Below are 20322 nucleotides of genomic sequence, written 5' to 3' on the forward strand. Positions count from 1 at the left end.
CCCAGGACAAATGACTCTGCAGTAGTTATGGGTATATATGGGCCCCAGCTCTGATCAGCTTCATTCATTCATTCATTCATCTTCTAACCGCTTCATCCTCTTGAGGGTCGCGGGGGGGCTGGAGCCTATCCCAGCTACATCGGGCGAGAGGCAGGGTACACCCTGGACAGGTCGCCAGACTATCGCAGGGCTGACACATAGAGACAGACAACCATTCACGCTCACATTCACACCTATGGACAATTTAGAGTTATCAATTAACCTAGTCCCCAGTCTGCATGTCTTTGGACTGTGGGAGGAAGCTGGAGTGCCCAGAGAGAACCCACGCTGACACGGGGAGAACATGCAAACTCCGCACAGAAGGGCTCCCAAGCCCGGGATCGAACCGGCAACCCTCTTGCTGATCAGCTTCAGTCAGCAGTAATAAAATTACAACACCTGGCTGAACATACTAATTTCTGTCAGTCGTGTGCCACCACAAATTCCATGTCCCTGTCCAAGCAGCGCTCGAACCTCATTCCAAATTAGTCGGCACAGATTTTGAAAGAGAGACTGAATACATATCAGATATAAAAAGGAAGTAACCACCAAAATATTTTTACTGGCCTCCATGTTGCTTCCTACTGTTTACTAGCCCATCTTCTGGTGCATCATGTTTAATGTCACAAACGTGCTGGAAAACAACAGAAAGGCATACCTGTTTACTGTCTATCAGCTGTTTTTAGTGGGTTTTACTGCATTTTAAAAACCTGCATATATGTACTGATTTGGGTGGAAAAGGGTATCATTTAACAAATGAATAATGTAATATTTAATCTAAATACAATCAAAAGTCTTTGTCTCTCTGTCCGTCCCTCAGATCCACCGTTGCAGAGGTGAGATAACCTTCTCACTGCTGACGGCTTGGCTGCTGGGTGCTTACTCCTCTGACATGCACATCTCCACCCAGCGTCACTCCAGAGGCACCAAACTCCGAAAACTCATCCTGTCTGATGAGCTCAAACCTTCAGCTCCTCCACCAGATGCTCACAGTGCAGTTTCAGCTTCTGTTTCTGAAAGCCCGGTGTCCTCGCCAACCCACCGTCGCTGCCACCGAAGGCACAACAGCAGCAACATGGAATCTGGCCCCTCCTACTCTACGGCTGGCCCAGACAGCCCTGTACAGGGAGAGGTGGAAGTGTTTGTTTCTCCATCCAGGAGGACCCACCAGAGATCCAAGTCAGATGCCACCACGGCAAGCAGCGGGCCTGGCTCCGGCCTCCGACGGACAGGAAGTAACCCGAAAGTGGAGGCTGTCCATGAGGAGGTAAGGACCAGACTTTTACTTGACACCTCAAAGGGAAGAGCTGGTATTAGAATGATGTTGTGTCCATCAGAGGGTTTGGTCTGTGGATTTCAGATTTTTGAGTACTTCTTTGTCATCTGACACTTGACAATAAAAGTAAATTTGATAATCGATAATGACACTTTATTTATCTTTAAATAATACTGTGTGTATAAATAAAACACACAGAACAAAACTGAATTGAAGATGGATTGAAAATGATTAAAGTCAGGAAAGCACTGCCAATAATAAAACATGTATTGCTAGTTTCAGTGGAAAAAAAGTTAAAAAAAAAAAAAAATTATTATGAATAAAGACTTTACTTTTAAAAAGTCCAAAAATCCCATGTACTTGTATGTGTTTTACATTTGAGTCGTTCACATACAGCCTGCTGTTATCAGTCAGCTTCAGGGTTGCTCTGAAGTGTGACAGTTCAGATGCTGCTGGTGGGATTTTCACAGAACCTGGAAGGAAAATCTGTAATTATCTGTGTAGGGCGTGGCGTCGTTTTTCTTTGCAGCCTCCTTTTGTTCGCCTCCTTTATCTTGTCGTACTTTTTGTTCACCTCTTTGTGTTCTTTGTCACATTGTGTTCCCCTTCTTTATGATGTCACTTGTGTCAGAAACAGAACCTGTTAGTTACACGTGATAAGACTCTTCAGCTGTCTGCATTGATCACCTTTTTCAACTAGAGCTCCTGCACACCTGAGTGCTGTAATCCCCTCAGGATGAATTGTAATCACCGTAAGGAGTGCCATCATCAGATGTAGGAATGAGAATGAGAACCGGTTCCAAATTTTGTCGATCCATCAGAATCGTATTATAATGTCCTTTTGTCGATGCCGATATGTTTTTCTGACAGTTGCAAAAGACGTCAAACTTACGTGCAGTGTCTCTAAAAATGTAGTTCATTACTCATTACTATTTCTTTACTTATTACTCCCTGCCAACAGAAATTTGTCACATCACTTTTCCGTTACACCCCATAAAATTGGTAATTGAGTATCTCCCCAAAATTCAGATGTGCGCCTCTGTGTGAATTTCAGGGGAATTGCTATTAAGTGTAGCTAAGGCTAGATAGCTTCTATTTACCTGGAGGTCTTCAATTCCCTGTGACCAGTATTTTCCCAAGGCTCTGCCTGAAAGACAGAGAGTCACTCATGGAGCAGCATTTCATCTACAACATATCCAACCACAAGCCTCATCACTTCTTGTAGCTGCAGCTGTCCACAATTAAAATCCAGTTTTGGTTGTTTAGCCAGTGTAGGGCTACCTATGCGACCTATGCGGCTGAGGAGGGCTCACCTTTGGTGGGGTGTATTTTCTGGAGCTTCACGTTGTTGTGCTGTCAGTTGTAGTAGCCGAGGTGTTTCAGACCAGAGCTTTAAGGACGAGTTGTAGTTCTACTGCCTGCAGCACCAGTGTTCTTGTCAATTTACCTCTCAGCAAAATTAATTTCCAGCTGTTAAGGTAAGTGTTTCTAACTAGCTTGCTGCTTTATGATGTGCTTGAGCAGCATAACAATTACTAAAATGAGTCCACTGATGTGATGTTGTATTTCAAGTCAGTAGTGATGTGATAACAAAGTAATGTTGTAAGTAGGGCTGCCACAAACGATTATTTTGATAATCGACTAGTCACCGATTATTTTTGCGATTAGTCGACTAATCGGATCATACGTAAATTGCAGCTCATTGCACCAGCATGCAGCTGCTCTTATATAACCATCATTAGCTTCCAGCTTGAAGTGTTTAAGGTATGTGCTAACTAAAAATAAAGACAATTAAGATGATAGTTCATTCAACTTTTAATGAACTTTGCAGCTTGTAGCATAATTTCTGACATTTTTTAATGTGATGTGTGCAAAATAAAATGAAGGCACAACTCTGACCTTTAACATTTTTAGCTGTAAATGTTTAGTGCATTGTAAAATGGAACCAAAAACTATGCACTATGTATAGTTGCACTATGAATACTATGCACTAGTAAGAATACAAAATATCAACAAAAAGAAATACTTGTAAACATATTTCCCTCTTCTCAGACATCAAACAAATCTTTAAATGTAGCATAGAGTGCAAACAGCTGAGTAAAATAAGGAAAACAAGGCACTGGGCTAAAGAAAACAAAAATAAATATTTGTTTAGGTTTTTCTTTGCTTCATTTGTCTCTGGCATCAACATAGCTACATTTTAAAGTATTGAATAGTGCTACAAAATCAAATGAGGTAGGCACCTGAAACTAAAAAGAAAGTATCCACAAAAATTAAGTTTTGGTCTCACTCAAATATAACAAAAGTGCATTTTGTGCTCAGTGCTCACAACTGTATTCAACTTTACTACACTCTGACTCTATATAATCCCAATCTACACAAGGCTCTTGTTCATAGCCAGGAAAGGTAGCATTTCTACATGTTCTGGAGAAAGGCTTGCTCTCTTTTGAGAGCAGATGTTCCCTGCTGTGGAAAAGATCCACTCTGATGGGGTGGAGGTTGCAGGGATGCACAGAAAAGATTTCGCTAGCTTTGATAGCGTGGGGAAACGTCCCTCATTTTCACTCCACCATTTGAGAGGCTCATCCTTTTTAGAGACTGTGGCCTCTCCAAAGTACAGCTGAACTTCACTTCTCACAACTTGGACCTTTTGGTCTTCCTGGGACGCTTCTTCCTCATTTTCACTCTGACTGTCTGTGTCAGACTGAAGGAGGGTGTCTCTCTACCATGTGGAATGTACTGTTCCATCTTGTACTGACATCTTGGATCAGTGTATTTTTCTTCACATTCATTTGCTCCTGTTTCATCTTTAGCTTTGTACTAGCCAGCTTGCTTCTCTTGAAGTGCTCCACTAGCTGCCTAGCAGCACTTAGTGCTCTGCTGATGGTGGTTTCTTTGAGAGCAGTGTTGACTATGAGCTGGAGTGTGTGTCCAGCACAGCGGATAGAGGCCCATCCATGTTTTTCTTCAAGCAGTCGCATTGCTGCCACCATATTGGACCCACTGTCATGAACATGCTTTTATTTTGGCAGGCAAGATGTCAAACTTTGTTAACACCTCTTCCATCCATGTCATTATATTTGCACCAGTATGCCTCTCCTCAAGAGGCATGGTGGCAAGGTTGAAGCTCTTCATCGTCCAATCTTCACTCAGGAAATGGCAAGACACACCAAGGTACGCCTCTGTTGCACGACTGGTCCACACATCAGCAGTCAGGGTGAGGAAACTTTTGACAGCTCCAAGGGTCTGCTTTACCTTAAAGATATGAGATGATTTGGAACAATAGTAAGCAGAGAGAGACCTTCTCAAAGGTCTATCATATTTCTTTTCCATCATTGTGGTGAAGTGGGATCGGCCTGGTAGGTAGTTATCATGGTATTCTGGGTTGAACTGCTTGATCATCTCTTTGAAACCTTGATCGCCAACCATGGACAGGGGTCTCATGTCCGTCACCAGCATGTTCAAGATTGCTTCAGTCAGGACATTTGCTTGCCGAGGTGTGCATGTTGTTGGCTTGGTAACAAAGTCGTCCATTGAAGAGGAATGTATTTTTTTTAGCACTGTAACGTAGCGTTATAAAACATTAGCGTTATCACATTTCCGATTCAAACATGACATCGCTGTTATAACGTTACAGCAAACACATAACATATGTGTGCTAAGGCTAATGAAATTGTCATTGTTAATGTTAACGTTTACAGCTATAAGTAAGTAGCTCACTGTTGACGTTAATGTTAGCAGCTAACTAGCCAATTAGCTTACCGAGACGACTGTCCCTCAGAAATTGAATCAGCCACAACGTGCTTCCTTTTCAGATGCTCACGCATCGCCGTCATACTGCTATGGAAGGCAAGTTCTGCCTTGTAGATTTTGCATTGTACATTCTTCTCTTTTATTCTGGTAAAATGCTCCCAAACTTTTGAACTCCGTTGCCAACTAGCCATGATACTGTTTGGGCATAACTTTTCCGGTGACATCACGGCTGACCCCGACTACCACTACTGCGCATGTGCGTCAGGTACAGAAAGGCAGACAAGTTAGCGGAAGGTACAGCGGCAGTTTTGAGAGAAAAACAAAGCTTCAAAAAATAAACAATGACGTCGATTATTAAATTAGTCGCCAACGATTTTGATAGTCGACGTAATCGTGACTAGTCGACTAATCTTGGCAGCCCTAGTTGTAAGGAGTTGTTTGGTTTTGGAGTAATTGTAATATTATTACTGAAATTTCAATAGTAATTTGTTACGCTACTCGTTACTGGAAAAAGTAATATCATTACTGTAAGGCATTACTGCCCAACACTGCTCATGCATCAACGCTGCTGAAAACTTGCAACAAGAAGGTGTCAGTGTCAGTGCTGCTTTGATGTCTGTCAAATGATTTAAAGTCAGAGTGAAAACACTAACATTATACTGCAACATCTTTCTGCACAGCATGGTCTTACATTCCAGGAATGCCATTTATTTGACTTGCTAAGCATGAGTGACACTGTGTCCCAACCAAGAAGCATGGCCGTAGATATCCTGTTGCAATAACATTAGCACCATGTAGGCAGGCTGAGCAGCTTTTGACTGAGAAAACCTCAATGAAAACAAATGCGTCATAAATATTCTCTCATTTCATCCTTTAAGATGAAGACCTGAGTCACATTAATACTTTTTATGCCTCTGTGCAGGCGACAGCGTGGCCAGAGGCAATATGTTTTCAGGTTGTTTGTCCATCTGTAGGTACGTACATACAGTACAGGCCAAAAGTTTGGACACACCTTCTCATTCAATGCGTTTTCTTTATTTTCATGACTATTCACATTGTAGATTCTCACTGAAGGCATCAAAACTATGAATGAACACATGTGGAGTTATGTACTTAACAAAAAAAGGTGAAATAACTGAAAACATGTTTTATATTCTACTTTCTTCAAAATAGCCACCCTTTGCTCTGATTACTGCTTTGCACACTCTTGGCATTCTCTCCATGAGCTTCAAGAGGTAGTCACCTGAAATGGTTTCCACTTCACAGGTGTGCCTTATCAGGGTTAATTAGTGGAATTTCTTGCTTTATCAATGGGGTTGGGACCATCAGTTGTGTTGTGCAGAAGTCAGGTTAATACACAGCCGACAGCCCTATTGGACAACTGTTAAAATTCATATTATGGCAAGAACCAATCAGCTAACTAAAGAAAAAGCAGTGGCCATCATTACTTTAAGAAATGAAGGTCAGTCAGTCCGAAAATTGCAAAAACTTTAAATGTGTCCCCAAGTGGAGTCGCAAAACCATCAAGCGCTACAACGAAACTGGCACACATGAGGACCAGGAAAGGAAGACCAAGAGTCACCTCTGCTTCTGAAGATAAGTTCATCCGAGTCACCAGCCTCAGAAATCGCAAGTTAACAGCAGCTCAGATCAGAGACCAGATGAATGCCACACAGAGTTCTAGCAGCAGACCCATCTCTAGAACAACTGTTAAGAGGAGACTGCGCGAATCAGGCCTTCATGGTCAAATAGCTGCTAGGAAACCACTGCTAAGGAGAGGCAACAAGCAGAAGAGATTTGTTTGGGCCAAGGAACACAAGGAATGGACATTAGACCAGTGGAAATCTGTGCTTTGGTCTGATGAGTCCAAATTTGAGATCTTTGGTTCCAACCGCCGTGTCTTTGTGAGACGCAGAAAAGGTGAACGGATGGATTCCACATGCCTGGTTCCCACTGTGAAGCATGGAGGAGGAGGTGTGATGGTGTGGGGGTGTTTTGCTGGTGACACTGTTGGGGATTTATTCAAAATTGAAGGCACACTGAACCAGCATGGCTACCACAGCATCCTGCAGCGACATGCCATCCCATCCGGTTTGTGTTTAGTTGGACGATCATTTATTTTTCAACAGGACAATGACCCCAAACACACCTCCAGGCTGTGTAAGGGCTATTTGACCAAGAAGGAGAGTGATGGAGTGCTGCGGCAGATGACCTGGCCTCCACAGTCACCGGACCTGAACCCAATCGAGATGGTTTGGGGTGAGCTGGACCGCAGAGCGAAGGCAAAAGGGCCAACAAGTGCTAAACACCTCTGGGAACTCCTTCAAGACTGTTGGAAAACCATTTCAGGTGACTACCTCTTGAAGCTCATGGAGAGAATGCCAAGAGTGTGCAAAGCAGTAATCAGAGCAAAGGGTGGCTATTTTGAAGAAACTAGAATATAAAACATGTTTTCAGTTATTTCACCTTTTTTTGTTAAGTACATAACTCCACATGTGTTCATTCATAGTTTTGATGCCTTCAGTGAGAATCTACAATGTAAATAGTCATGAAAATAAAGAAAACGCATTGAATGAGAAGGTGTGTCCAAACTTTTGGCCTGTACTGTACATCCCTGCCTCATTCTCATGAACACATTATCTCAGAATAGCTATGACGGGATTTCTTCAGGTTTGGCACAAATGTTTGCTTAGACTCAAGAATGAACTGATTTTATATTGGTGTTCACAGATATCTAATAGATAAAAATGATGAAGTGGTTATGTTTTATATTCAAGCTCAGGTCTTTTTTGGCCTTTTCAGCACAAATGTGGCTTCATACAAACAAGCAGCTGGTTGGCGCCCATGTTTGTTTTCGTACGTGAGAGGGCTGCCTCTGTCTAAAAACTTTCCTAGTCGACCAATAGTCATCATTTAGGGCCATTAGTCAACTAGTCGCCCACATGTTTATGGTATTAATCTAATTGTTAAATGATATATTTTGGGTGGGGCAACACAATGGTTTGAGCTGAAGGTTTGAGAAAGAATAGTATCAGTAACATTGTTAACACTGTGCTACATTACAGAGAAATACAAAACTGTACTAATGAACCTTCCTTAATATAGGCCTATATTTTATCTACAAGTGCACGTCACACACTGAGCGAGCCGCCTGTTAATGATGCTGTCGGCAAAGCAGTAATGATTGTGCTAAGGGGCTAATGGGCATGTAGCTACTTCCATGTTTCACATGATACGTCATGTTTGTAGTCAACCAATGAAGATGAGTTTACATATCACCTTGGGTTCGTCCTTCACCTTCTCAAAATGATCCCACACCTTGGATTTCCTGCCCGACATGTTATTAATCAGCCTGTGGAATAACCGCAGGTACCAGCCCTGGAAATTAGGGGCCGTACACACGCAGCATCTTTAACCGCCTGGAAAACGCGAGGTCGGCAGCTGGGCACTATTCTTGGCGCTATTTAGAGCTGATCTTCTTCCAGGGGCTGTTTATAAGTGTGTAGGCCTATCATCCGTGGGACAGATGTAAAGCTCTGGATAGCCCTGCACTAAAATGATCAACTTTTCTGTATTTCTCAAACTGAATATTATTGTAAAAAGGGAAACATATCTGTTGGCTGTGATTGGTTTGTAACATGACTCCTGTCTGACTGCTGAGTGTGGCCATTTCCTGTGTCTTTCCTTTCAAATTTAATTGAATTCCCATATAGTCCAGTTATATACGTTTTGATTATAGAGTTTCACTTTTTTTTTTGTGCGACTAAGCAACCAATAAAATATTGTAGGGATGCACCGAAATGAAAATTTGTAGTCGAAACCGAATAAAATTAAACACTTGGCCGAATACCGAATGTCGTTGTTTAGTTTTTCGTTAGTTTTTGCAGATGAACCCCCTCCAGATTAGTGTTGTCATGGTACCAAAATTGGGACCCACAGTACGATACCAGTGAAAGTATCACGGTTCTGAGTAGTATCACGATACCACAGCGAAAATGAGGCAGATGTGCCTTTTGTCATTTATAAAAAGATAAATCATTTTTCTATAATACATCACTGATATTCCAATGGAATAAGTTACTCATTGACTTATTCATACTTCAAAAACAGCATCAATAAGTGATGAACATAGGGGGGATCGAAATAAAATAAATAAATAAAATAAAAATCAACCAAAACTCAACCATTCACTCTCCTCCCCTGACAAGTTAAGAACAGTCCCTAAAGTGCGGTGAGGTTTGTGAACCGTTACCTGCCACAAAGAGAGAAATGTGAACGGCTTGTTTCTCCTCTGACACGTCAGTGAGCCGTTCACCCGTGTTCCGCCACGGCTCAGCTGTTCAGGTTAAAACAATTCACCTTGCAATAAAATTAACCAAAGGAAAAGTTACAACGCTACTCTTCTACTCAGGCGGATCAGGTGCGAGGTATTGAAGACACACAAAAGAGATTCATTAATTTGGCTTTATCAACAAAAACAAACACAAATCCTCACACCTTGTGGTGTTAAAACATTCAGAAAAAAAGAAGATTAACAAATGTGTCACAATATAGTTGAATTAATAATCAAACTTTAGTGAAAGAAATTAAATCATGTCCGCGTCCGGACAGAGATAATACCAAACAAGGAACGGCATGGGCGCCAGTTCAACAAACAGTTCACTGATAATCAAACACTTTTTCCTCGTTATTCAAAATACACAATCTTCACAAAAATAACCCGAACAATCCCCCCAGTCAATCAAAGTTCCAGAAGCCGGCATTAAAGAAATATATATATATATTAAAGGGAAGTTCGTTGGAGCGTAATGAAGCACTGCAGTTCACAAAATAAAAAAAGAACCACGCAATCTCACCACTCGTCCCGCTTGGCAGCAAAGTTGTGTCTTGAGGTAATCCCACAAGGAACAAAAATAATCTACTGTATTTGGTTTGATCCTTAGAGATGGGAAAACTCCTCACGCACCTCCAAATGCCGACTGCTCATTGTCCTCCTCTTTTTCCATGCGTCGCTTTCCCTTATATCAACATAATAACAATATTTCAGTCTATACCATACCTGTGTACATATAAATGGCATCTGATAACATTCACCATAGAGTATTAATAAATCTGACAGCGGAACATGAAAAATTATAAATTTTTCCCGTAACTAAATGTCTTGTGTAAAGTAGAACTAGGCAACCTTTACAAGGTACTACTGGGCAGTCATGATGCCAGCAAAGAGGAAATTATTGGACCTGATGCCGGGCTTCTCAATCGCCGGTAAGCCGTTATCTTGTGCCGCGGAGCACTATGGCCGCCATATTTGACAGGAATACGGCGGGTCTGTGACCCCCGTTCAACCCACAACTGGCAGGATTTGCCTTTCGTTTCTGCTGCTTGTTGAAATCTGTACTCGCACAGCGTGCTCCTGAATGATTTCTTTTGCTCGCACAAAACTATATTTAGTCGCAAATGCACCGTAGAGCTCTGTGGAAAACAAATCACTGTAGCATATATAAACAAATCTAACCTACAAGTAAAAATAAATTAATAATAACTTTCACTGCTCAAAGATACTCAGTAGCTCAGCTAATACCTGAAATGTCACTGGATACAAACCATATCGAATGTATTCGATATGGTTTCGGCTGAATATATTCGGCCGAATATATTCGGCTACCGAATATCCTGTGCATCTCTAAAATATTGCTGACTAATGACCTTTCTGGTTGACTATTAGGGGGCAGCCCTTGTACTTGAACATGTGACAGTTGGTGTTGTAGTGGGATTTGTGGGGTGCTCCATACTTGGTGAAACACTCGGTCTTCTCACACCCGAAGGTCTGAACCAAGGTTTGTGTTTTTGTTACACTGTCTACCTTTGATCCAGTTTGTTTTAGTTTGATATCACAGTGATGCAAGCACACAAAAGAACTCCATGACATACCTAAGTCCTTTCATCATCACGTACATCCTCTCGTCCTTTGTTTTGTTCTTTTTCCTTTTGCTGGTTCTGATGACAGTCTGACAGACTTCTGCAAAGAGATTAGAGCTATGAACAATTGCAAAATGTCTTTGCCGGCAAATATTGATGGAGCCAGTGGTTCAAATTGAATCTCCCAGAAACATTATTGTTAACTGTTTAACTCTATTGGGAGAAATACTTTTGATGTGTGTATTATTGATTATGATGAAGACGTTTTTAATACAGAAGGGATTAATTGTGCTGTCTTGGCTTTAGATGACAATAAAGCATGTGGAGCAGGTAAGATAACTGCTGAACATCTAAAATATGCTCTCAAAAAACTTTGCCTCTTACTTGCTATCTGAAAAAAAGAAAGAAAATCCTCCTGAAAAGGCTAGAAAAATACATCACTACCACTGACAACCAGTTTGGTTTTAAACGTAAACATGGCACTGACGTGTATTTTTGCTTTAAAGGACATTTTAGATAAATATAAGAACTCCACAATGTTTATTTGCTTTATAGATGCCTCTACGGCTTTTGATCACATTAATCACAATAACTTATTCAATAAATTGCATTGTAGAGGGGTCCCTAAATAGGTAATCAGAATTCTTGTTTACTGGTATGCTCATCAGTCTATGGAGGTTAGATGGGGGTGCTCTGTATCAGAATCATTTCATGTAATGGAGTTCGACAGGGCAGCATTCTGTCTCCTTTTTTTTTTAATGTATACACGGAAGACTTGTCCCAACAGTTAAATGCATGTAACACAGGGTGTTGGTGGGCAATATTGTAATAAATCATCTTATGTATGCAGATGATTTGGCAGTCTTCTGCCCATATTGTGCTGGCCTACAACAGCTGTTGAAAATTTGCTCTGACTATGGTGCAGACTTTGACATCAAATATAATGCCAATAAGAGCAACATTAGGATAGTTAGAAGTAAAGAAGACAGAAAATTAGTATTTCCTGAATTCTTTTTATCTGGTGTTGCTCTTAAAGTGTGTAATGAGATTAAATATCTTTATCATTATATTGTAAATAATTTAAGTGATCATAGAGATATCTACAGACAGTGTCGCAAGTTGTATGCACAAGCTAATGCTTCACGTAATGATTTACGTGTGTTTAGTTGATGTAAAGATCGACTCAGCTTGGCCTGTAATGATGGCATGAGACTGCAGTGCCAGCCAAATGTTTGTAAATGTTGGTGTGCTTACTTGTCCTGCTTTAATACAAAATCTTATATATTGATATATGTGCAGGCTCTCTGTCTCAGAGAATAGTATCATCCAGGCTGTGGCCAACACTAGACATGTGCCGGTATGAGATTTTGACAGTATGATAACCGTGGGCAAAAATACCACAGTAACCGGTATTACCGCGGTAATAATAATAATAATGATGATAATAATCATCATCATAATAAAACAGGCGTTGTCCTATTTTTGCACTCTATACTTAAAAATGGTAGGCTAATATTCTTTTGACCGTTCATGAGCGACAGCACGTACCAGGCATCTCCTGTCAGTGCAACGCATCATCACACCAGTTGTTTAAATGTGTAGGCTAATGTAGACCCGTTAAAAGTTTAATAGAGCCGTTTCTTAACTTCACGATGGTGAAGTCCTTTGCGCAGCAGCCTGTGGACACGGGCGACTGGGAACTGGAGCCCAGTACGGGAGGAGTGGGTCTTTGCCTTGGCTCTGGCTTTTCCTCCGGTCTTTCTGCTGCCACTCATTTTTCTGATGCTTTCTAAAGTCAGGACAAAGAGGGTTCTTCTGATAGCCAAAATGGTCCCACACCACCGACTTTGTCCTTTTCGCTGGTGGGAAAAGTTCAGCTTCGCCTCCTTCAGCCATGCTTGCAGTTTGCACGTGAGTGGATTTATACTGATTACTGACTAGTACTGACTGACTGAGGCTGCCGCCCCCCCTTTTATATTGTATCTATTATATTGTATTTTTTTTTTTAAATTTCTTTTTATTGATTTTTCAGTGAAAAACTAAAACAAAACACAGATATATAAATATACACACAGAACAGGTACATCAGACAGGGTCATCTACAGCAAAACACAATGACAGTTTTTGTTAAAAAAAACGGGGGGGGGGGGCTGGCAGAAATCAGGCTGAGGGATCGGATCTAGGGGCTTTTAAGGCACCCACAGTTCTCCATTAAAGTCCACAGTGACACGAAATACCTTCCTCTGTTCAGTCCACAAGGTCACCGGTAAAAAACATAGTAAATAGAAATGAAATAAATATGTATTTATACGGAGAGAGAAAGGCTCACGACCCAGAGCAAAATTTCAGTATCCCAGTGCAGCAAAATAAAGTAAAAAATACAGATTTCCACACAGAGTATTCATTCAGTGGTAAGATTACCTCTTATCTATATAGTCCCTCCACTTCTTCCAATATTGGTCACCTTTTTCAGTATTGTGTCTCAGGGAAAATGTTAACCTTTCCATGTTGTAAATTTCTTCAACTATTCCTATCCAGTCTGAAATTGTCGGGCAGTCCTTGCTCAGCCAATTCCTGGTTATTGCCTTTTTGCTACTTGCCAATAATAGCTGTAATAGGTATCTGTCTTGTTTATTTATTTCAGTTGGTATGTTTCCTAAATATATAACACTGAAACTGAGATCAGGCTGCAAAATTATTATTGATTTGATTGCTGCTATAACGTCTTCCCAATAAGATGAAATAATGGGACATTCCCAGAATATGTGAAAGTGGCCAGCTGACATATTACCACACCCTCTCCAACATCGTCCTTGATCTGGGTTATTGGTCTGTAAACTTTTGATTCTGGGAGTTATAAAGAATCTTACAGTGCATTTCCAGGTGAATTCCCTCCACAGATCTGAGCTAGAGGTGGTGGACAATGTCCTACAAATGTTTAGCCAGTCATCTTCAGTTAACTGTATGTTAGCTTCTTTTTCCCATCTTGATTTAATATACATTGTGGAGAGATCTCTGGCCTTCTGTAGAACTGAATAAATCCTTGAGATTAGTTTTCTGCTCGAATTTCCTTTATAAGCATTGACAAATATCTCTATCAGGTTCATTCCTTCTTCTCCAATAGTTTTGATGTTTTTATTAAAATAATCTCTCAATTGAAAATATCTGAAGAGATCCTGTTTCTCCATATTGTGCTTTTTCCTGAGATACTCAAAGGAACCTAAACCAGTACTAGTAGAGATGTTGCAATATGAAGTAATACCCAGGTTTGTCCAACGAGTAAACCTGCTGTCCAGTTCGGCTGGCGTGAATTCCGTATCAAATGCTACCCAGCGTAGTAGTCTTGCATTTCTTTCAAACTTAGAGTCTTTGAGGATTTTGTACCATATATTTAAAGGGGTTACGATCCAATTACTTAATTTATCTACCAGTAAGTACTTTTTCAAGAGGGTTTTATCTCCCAACACAGATGGGAGAGGTTCACATATAAAATTTTGTTCTAACTCCTTCCATTTTGTGTCACACTCCAGATCACACCAACCGACCAGGAAGCGCAGCTGTGCCGCTCTGTAATAATCTTCCAAACAGGGTAGGGCCCTTCCGCCTTTATCTTTGGGCAACTGTAGTGTCTGAAATCTAATCCGTGGTCTTTGTTTTGCCCAGATAAAAGTAGATATCATCCTATTCCATTCATTAAATTGCTTTGGTGGTATCTCAATTGATAACGACTGGAAGAGATACAGGAGACGGGGTAGCACGTTCATCTTAATTATGTCTATCCGGTTGTACATATTTGTCGGTAATAAGGACCAGCGGCTTAAGTCTGCCTTGATGTCAGCTGTTATAGAGGTGTAATTGTGGTCATAAATGGTAGTTAAATCTTTCGGTATTTTTACTCCAAGGTATTTAATTATACTATCTGTCAGTTTAAATTTATATGACCTATAAATGTTTTCATGTGGTTTCAGATTAAAGGTTAAAGTTTGGGTTTTATGTAGATTAAGTTTATAACCAGAGTATGAGCCAAATTCTTCAAGTAGATGCAGTAATTTAGGGAGACTTACTTTGGGGTTGCTAAGGGTCATAAGAATATCATCCGCATATAAACAAATTTTATATTGTGAGTTTCCAATCAATACACCAGTTATGTCCTTATCCTCTCTTATCGCCTTAGCCAGTGGCTCAATAAAAAGAGCGAAAAGTGTAGGGCTAAGAGGGCACCCCTGACGACACCCCCTCTCAAGAAATACTGTATTAGACAGGGACCCGTTAATTTTTATTCTGGCAGTGGGGTAACAGTATATGGAGTTCAGGCATCCAATTACCTGATCGTTGAAGCGGAAACGTTTGAGAACCAAATACAAATATTCCCATCGAACGGAATCGAAAGCCTTTTCGGCATCAAGGCTAATAACTATAGATTCCCTGTTGCTACTTCTCATCTGATTAATGATATTATATTGTATTTTGATACATAAATGATTGTTTTTTTGTGTAGTATGCTATGAACCTCTCTCTGTGTCCTTAATAAAGTCGTCGTCATCATCATCATCACCAAACCATGATTTAGTTTGATCTGGACCAAGATCATCTCTTGTTTTTGCAGCGAGGTATGGATCAATCTATGGTTGCTGTGGTATACTGTGAAACAATATACTGTGGAATGAGAATTAGTTATCATGCTGTATACATTCCCTTACCTACAGTACTAGGTAAAACCATGCAACCAGAAGGAGAACCAAGTGAACCTTGGCTAAGTCACAACCCTGGACGCAGACTGGCCAATCATAATGTAGCATTGGGTCGGCTCAGACCAGGGTCCAACAACAACAGAGCTAACATATACCAGGGATTGACGCTAACTTTTTTCCCAAGGAGCACATGTGCTCCTAAGTTGAAAAAGTAAGGAGCGCACAAAGAACTTTAGGGGCACAATTTAAATTGATCAAATAATGTGTTTTCCGTAATAAACGTGATGCAAATAGACATTTACGAGCAAAAGTATTTAATGAATTTGTATACAAAATGTACAGAAAGGTAAAATCATCAAGTTTTGAAAAAGTACCTTTCACACAGAGCTTTCGCGGCTTGGGGGCGCAGAGGACAGGATTTGGGCGAGTACAGGCTCGTTCAGGAGCTACAGCTCCATGGTGACTGCTTTCAGGTCTACATCAGGCTTTTCTCTGCTATTGGACGTGCGGTGCCGAGGTGTCATCGGTGAAATTTAAAAAATTTCAATTCGAGCACAGGCTGGCGGCACGAACCGCTCAGCTCGGCGGCAGAGCAGTGTGCTCTTGCACCGCAGTAGCACATACACAATGAATGGGTTCATCGGTGGAGGTCTGCGCTTTGCGCACTCTCTGTGAAAAGGGCTTTATTTCCACCCTGCCCAGCAGCGGTACCGTGGCGAACGGTCCCTAAAGGCCTCTACACATGATCAGCTGTAAAACCGCTTTGCGCTGGCTGTCCCATTGTTTGTCTATGGAGAGGGCAGCAACGCCTGACAAAGCGGCACCGCTACCCTTGGCGTCGCGCACGATATTCATTGTGCCGACAGTGGCTTGGAAAACCGCCTATAACCGTGTCACACGGGGAAGAGGGAAGAGGGAAGGTGGCTGGAGTTCCTCCAACATTTGCGGTTAGATTATCATATTTTTTTATTGACAAAAATATAGGCTGCTTCGGCTGATTTTTTTATGCGCACATGTGCTCCTAAATATTTTTTACAGTTCGCACACACCTATTTTTAGTCGCAAATGCGAGTGAAACGCTCGCACTGTCGAGCCCTGTATACGTTTCTTCCCGGTTCTAAAACCAAAATCAAACCATGAAAAGTGTAGGGTTAGCTGCCTAGCTACTGAAGCTATAGCCTACTGGATGTATTCAGTGCTGCTTTTGCTTTTTAATGATGATACAGGAACCAGTGAAGGGAAGCAGGGAAAATTTGCTGATATTCAACCAGCTGTGTGTCATCATCGCATTGTGTGCAGATGAACATTGTTTGACTTCCCCTGTCCGGCAGCGGAGGTCCAAGTGCTGGCAGCGGCATGGGGCGAAGCCAAACACCGTTCATCTGCTCACACTGCGATGCCACACAGCTGGGTTAATTTTTGCGAAGTTTCCCTTTGTATTCATTGTCTTCTGTTGCGATCACCAGTGTTGGTGACAGATAATGTGACATCACGACAGTGGTGGTTCACTTTTACACTGTGATCTGTAGCCTGTAGTTCAGCTTCGGCTTCTAACTATGTTTGTCTTTTTAACCTGTTGTTGCTGCTCAGTCAGTTTGACATCCTGGATATATCCTTCATGCTCATTTTGTAGACTCCTCTATCTCCTTCTCTCTGGAATAACTATTTCATTTTTCCAAAAATACAATGTATTTCTTCAGGGAGTGCAGTTAGTTACAGCTTAGGTAATGCTTACTCCGACAGCTTGTCAGACCATCACAAAGGGGCAGGGCTTAGCGAAAAAGGCCAATTTCTTTCCTCTTCCACTGCCTGCCATGCATTTAAGTGTCATCGTATTACACAGTTACTACTACAGTAACTGTGTAATACCACAAAACTGCGATATCTCCTGAGAAGGTTATTGTACCATGAAAATTTCATGCTGATGCAACCCTAGCTCAAACTGAAGTCCGGAACAAACGAGGCAGTTGTGAAATGTTATAATTACGTTGGTTTGTCTTTAATCTGATCTGTCCGTGCTGAAAAGAACAAAACTGAACTGGAGGTTGTTGTTATTGTTTTTGTGTTGGCTCAACTGGCTGCCAGTTGAGAATCTGCAAGATGCCTGGAGATTATTTGCTTTGTGAAAAAGAGCTAGAGGAGAAATTTCAGCCTACTTTCAGAGTGTGTTTCTGTGTGTGTGTTGTCACATTCTTGGCCAGCGGCTCGGTCACGTGCAGACAGAGGCTCTCCATTGGCCAGGAGCCAGAGGCAGAGTGCGATGTGATTGGATGAGAGCCACATTTGGTTCCTCCTGGACAAACTCTGAAAGAGACAATTAAAAAGAAGAGAAGAGAGAGATGGAGGGATGAATGAGAGGAAACAGTTCATCTGTTCATCTGCTGTTTGGCCTCTCTGCTGATGTTTGATCATATTTTCCACTCATTTATATTTTAGTAGAAGTCAGAGATCCTCCTGTGGAAAAACTAAAGCACAGGAGAGAGACTGAAGAGAGAGACGGATAATAAAACCCTCAACATAAAATTTCTTTTATGCTGTTAAACATCTGACTTCCTGATAAAGAAAACCTCTGGAACAATGAAAAGAAAACCTGCAACAATTATTTTAAAACCATTTATTATCCAGCTAAAGTTAGCATGAAGAAAAGAGAAAGTTCAAGACTGATAACAGTTAATATTCAGCTGGGAAACAGTTTCACATAATAAAAGTTTATCTCAACAGCATTTATCCAAAATGTTTGAAGAGATCAGACTTTCTATATCTACTGCACAGAAAACTTCAGAGTTCAAACTGAACCCTGCAGATAAATCATCATGAAGCACTGCCTGTGGTGTTAAATCAGCAAACTGTTAATCATTCTTTACATAATTTCAGTGATTTTGTTCTCCTATAGGGTCTGTTATTTTAAGTGATTAGCGTGAAGCTAACAGCATTTATCCTACAACCACATTGGTTGAGTGAACAGCAGACAGTCTGAAGCCCTTTTTAGACAGGAGTTGTGCAAATTTGCAGGAAAGCCCAATCAGTCTTCTTTCAGCATTGGAAGTATAAAAACAAAATCGGGGAGTGCAGCAAAATGCCACCTACCTACTTTTGCTTATACAGAATGTGCCTTTTGCGGGGCAATGTTGGGCGTGAGCAAGTAACAAAACGTGTAGCTCAGCGTGTGACGTAAACAGTGACGTGGGAGGGAAGCCGTGGCTAGTCAGTCCTTCAGCGATTCTCTCGTAAGTCAGCCCGTTCTTCACCGTCTCCCTCATCTAATGGTTCATGGCCTCTTTGTTTGCGAGGGTAAGGAGGGTGCGCAATTCCTTGTCTCCCCAGTTGCTCATCTTTACAGTGTCTGACAGGTTTGCGTTTCCCTCTTGCTACTAGCTGCTCGCTAATTCCTGCTATCAGCTGTTTCCTGTTTATCCACCGCCAGTGGCTCGCACATGCAGCGTTATCAACAGCTCAGATCAGGCATGCCATTCCTCCCAATCACCCCCTCCAGGTTTTTCCGTCATTGCCCACATGAGCGTTGAAGTCCCCCAGGAGAACTACGGAGTCCCCAGCCGGCACCCCTTGCAGGATGCCCCCAGAAGGCCGGGTACTCCGGACTGCCGTTCGGTGCATAAACACAAACAACAATCAGAGACCTTCTCTTTGCGACCCGCAGTCGCATCGAGACGACCCTCTCGTTCTCCAGGTAGAACCCCAACACGGCGGTGCTCAGCCGGGGGCTTGTGAGAGGTGATATTCCACGTTCCAAAAGCTAGTCCGCGACGCCAGGGGCTCTGCCCCTGCCTGCCGCCCGGCACACAGTGCACCTGACCCCGATTTCTGTCCCTGCGGGTGGTGGGCCCGCAGGGCGACGGCTCCATGTTGTCTTTTCAGGCTGAGCCCCACCGGGCCCCATGGCCTAAGGCCCGGCCACCAGACGCTCACTGGCGAGCTCTTCCCCCGGGTCTGGCTCCAGGAGGAGGCCCCGGTGTCCCCATACCAGGCGAGGTACTCTGCTCCCGAAAGGTCTGTTTCATCAAGGTCTTTGAATCACTCTTAGTCTGGTCCCTCCCCCGGGATCACTTTGCCTTGGGAGACCCTACCAGGGGCTGTTAGCCCCGGACAACACAGCTCGCAGGTTCACAGGGAGACTCAAACCCCTCCACCACATTAAGGTGGTGATTCTCGGAGGAGAATCTAACAACAGCTGAGGCTAATAGCAGCAGGCTAACCACAGTTGAGGTTAACAGCAGTAGTAACAGTAAATAAGGCTAACAGCCTTGAGCTAAAATATTCCGCACATTGGTAGCTGTGTTGTAATTGTGATTGAACATTAGGCTCTCTTAATCAGCAGGCTAACAACAGATGAGACCAACAGTGGCAGTCTAACAGTAGCAGAGGATACAAACACACAGTTTCCTTCAGCTGATGTACAAAAGAATATCAAATCTTCTTCTTCTTCTTCGTCTTCTTCTTCTTCTTCTTTTTCTTTTTCTTCTTCTTCTCGTTCTTCTTCTTAATATTATCATTAGTATTATTATTATTATTATTATTATTCCCTTCTTTTATTCCGTAATGGAGTATTTGTACATAGTTTTGTTGGTACTTAAGTAAAGGATCTGAGTTCTTTTTCCACCATTGACTGTAGGTCTTTAACTGTAG

At 41.9% G+C, this 20322-nt stretch overlaps 1 protein-coding gene across 1 annotated transcript in view; it reads left to right on the plus strand.

Moving 5' to 3' along the window:
• Positions 1 to 20322, plus strand: part of LOC125904251 (phosphatidylinositol 4-kinase beta-like) — a 60407-nt gene that overhangs the window by 15481 nt on the left and 24604 nt on the right. The window contains exon 4 of the mRNA XM_049601539.1: positions 860 to 1306. Within this exon, the coding sequence (XP_049457496.1) occupies positions 860 to 1306 (447 nt within the window). The remainder of the gene's footprint in view (positions 1 to 859; positions 1307 to 20322) is intronic.

This window comes from Epinephelus fuscoguttatus, linkage group LG17 (assembly GCF_011397635.1).
Source record: "Epinephelus fuscoguttatus linkage group LG17, E.fuscoguttatus.final_Chr_v1".
NCBI classification, from domain to species: Eukaryota; Metazoa; Chordata; class Actinopteri; order Perciformes; family Serranidae; genus Epinephelus; species Epinephelus fuscoguttatus.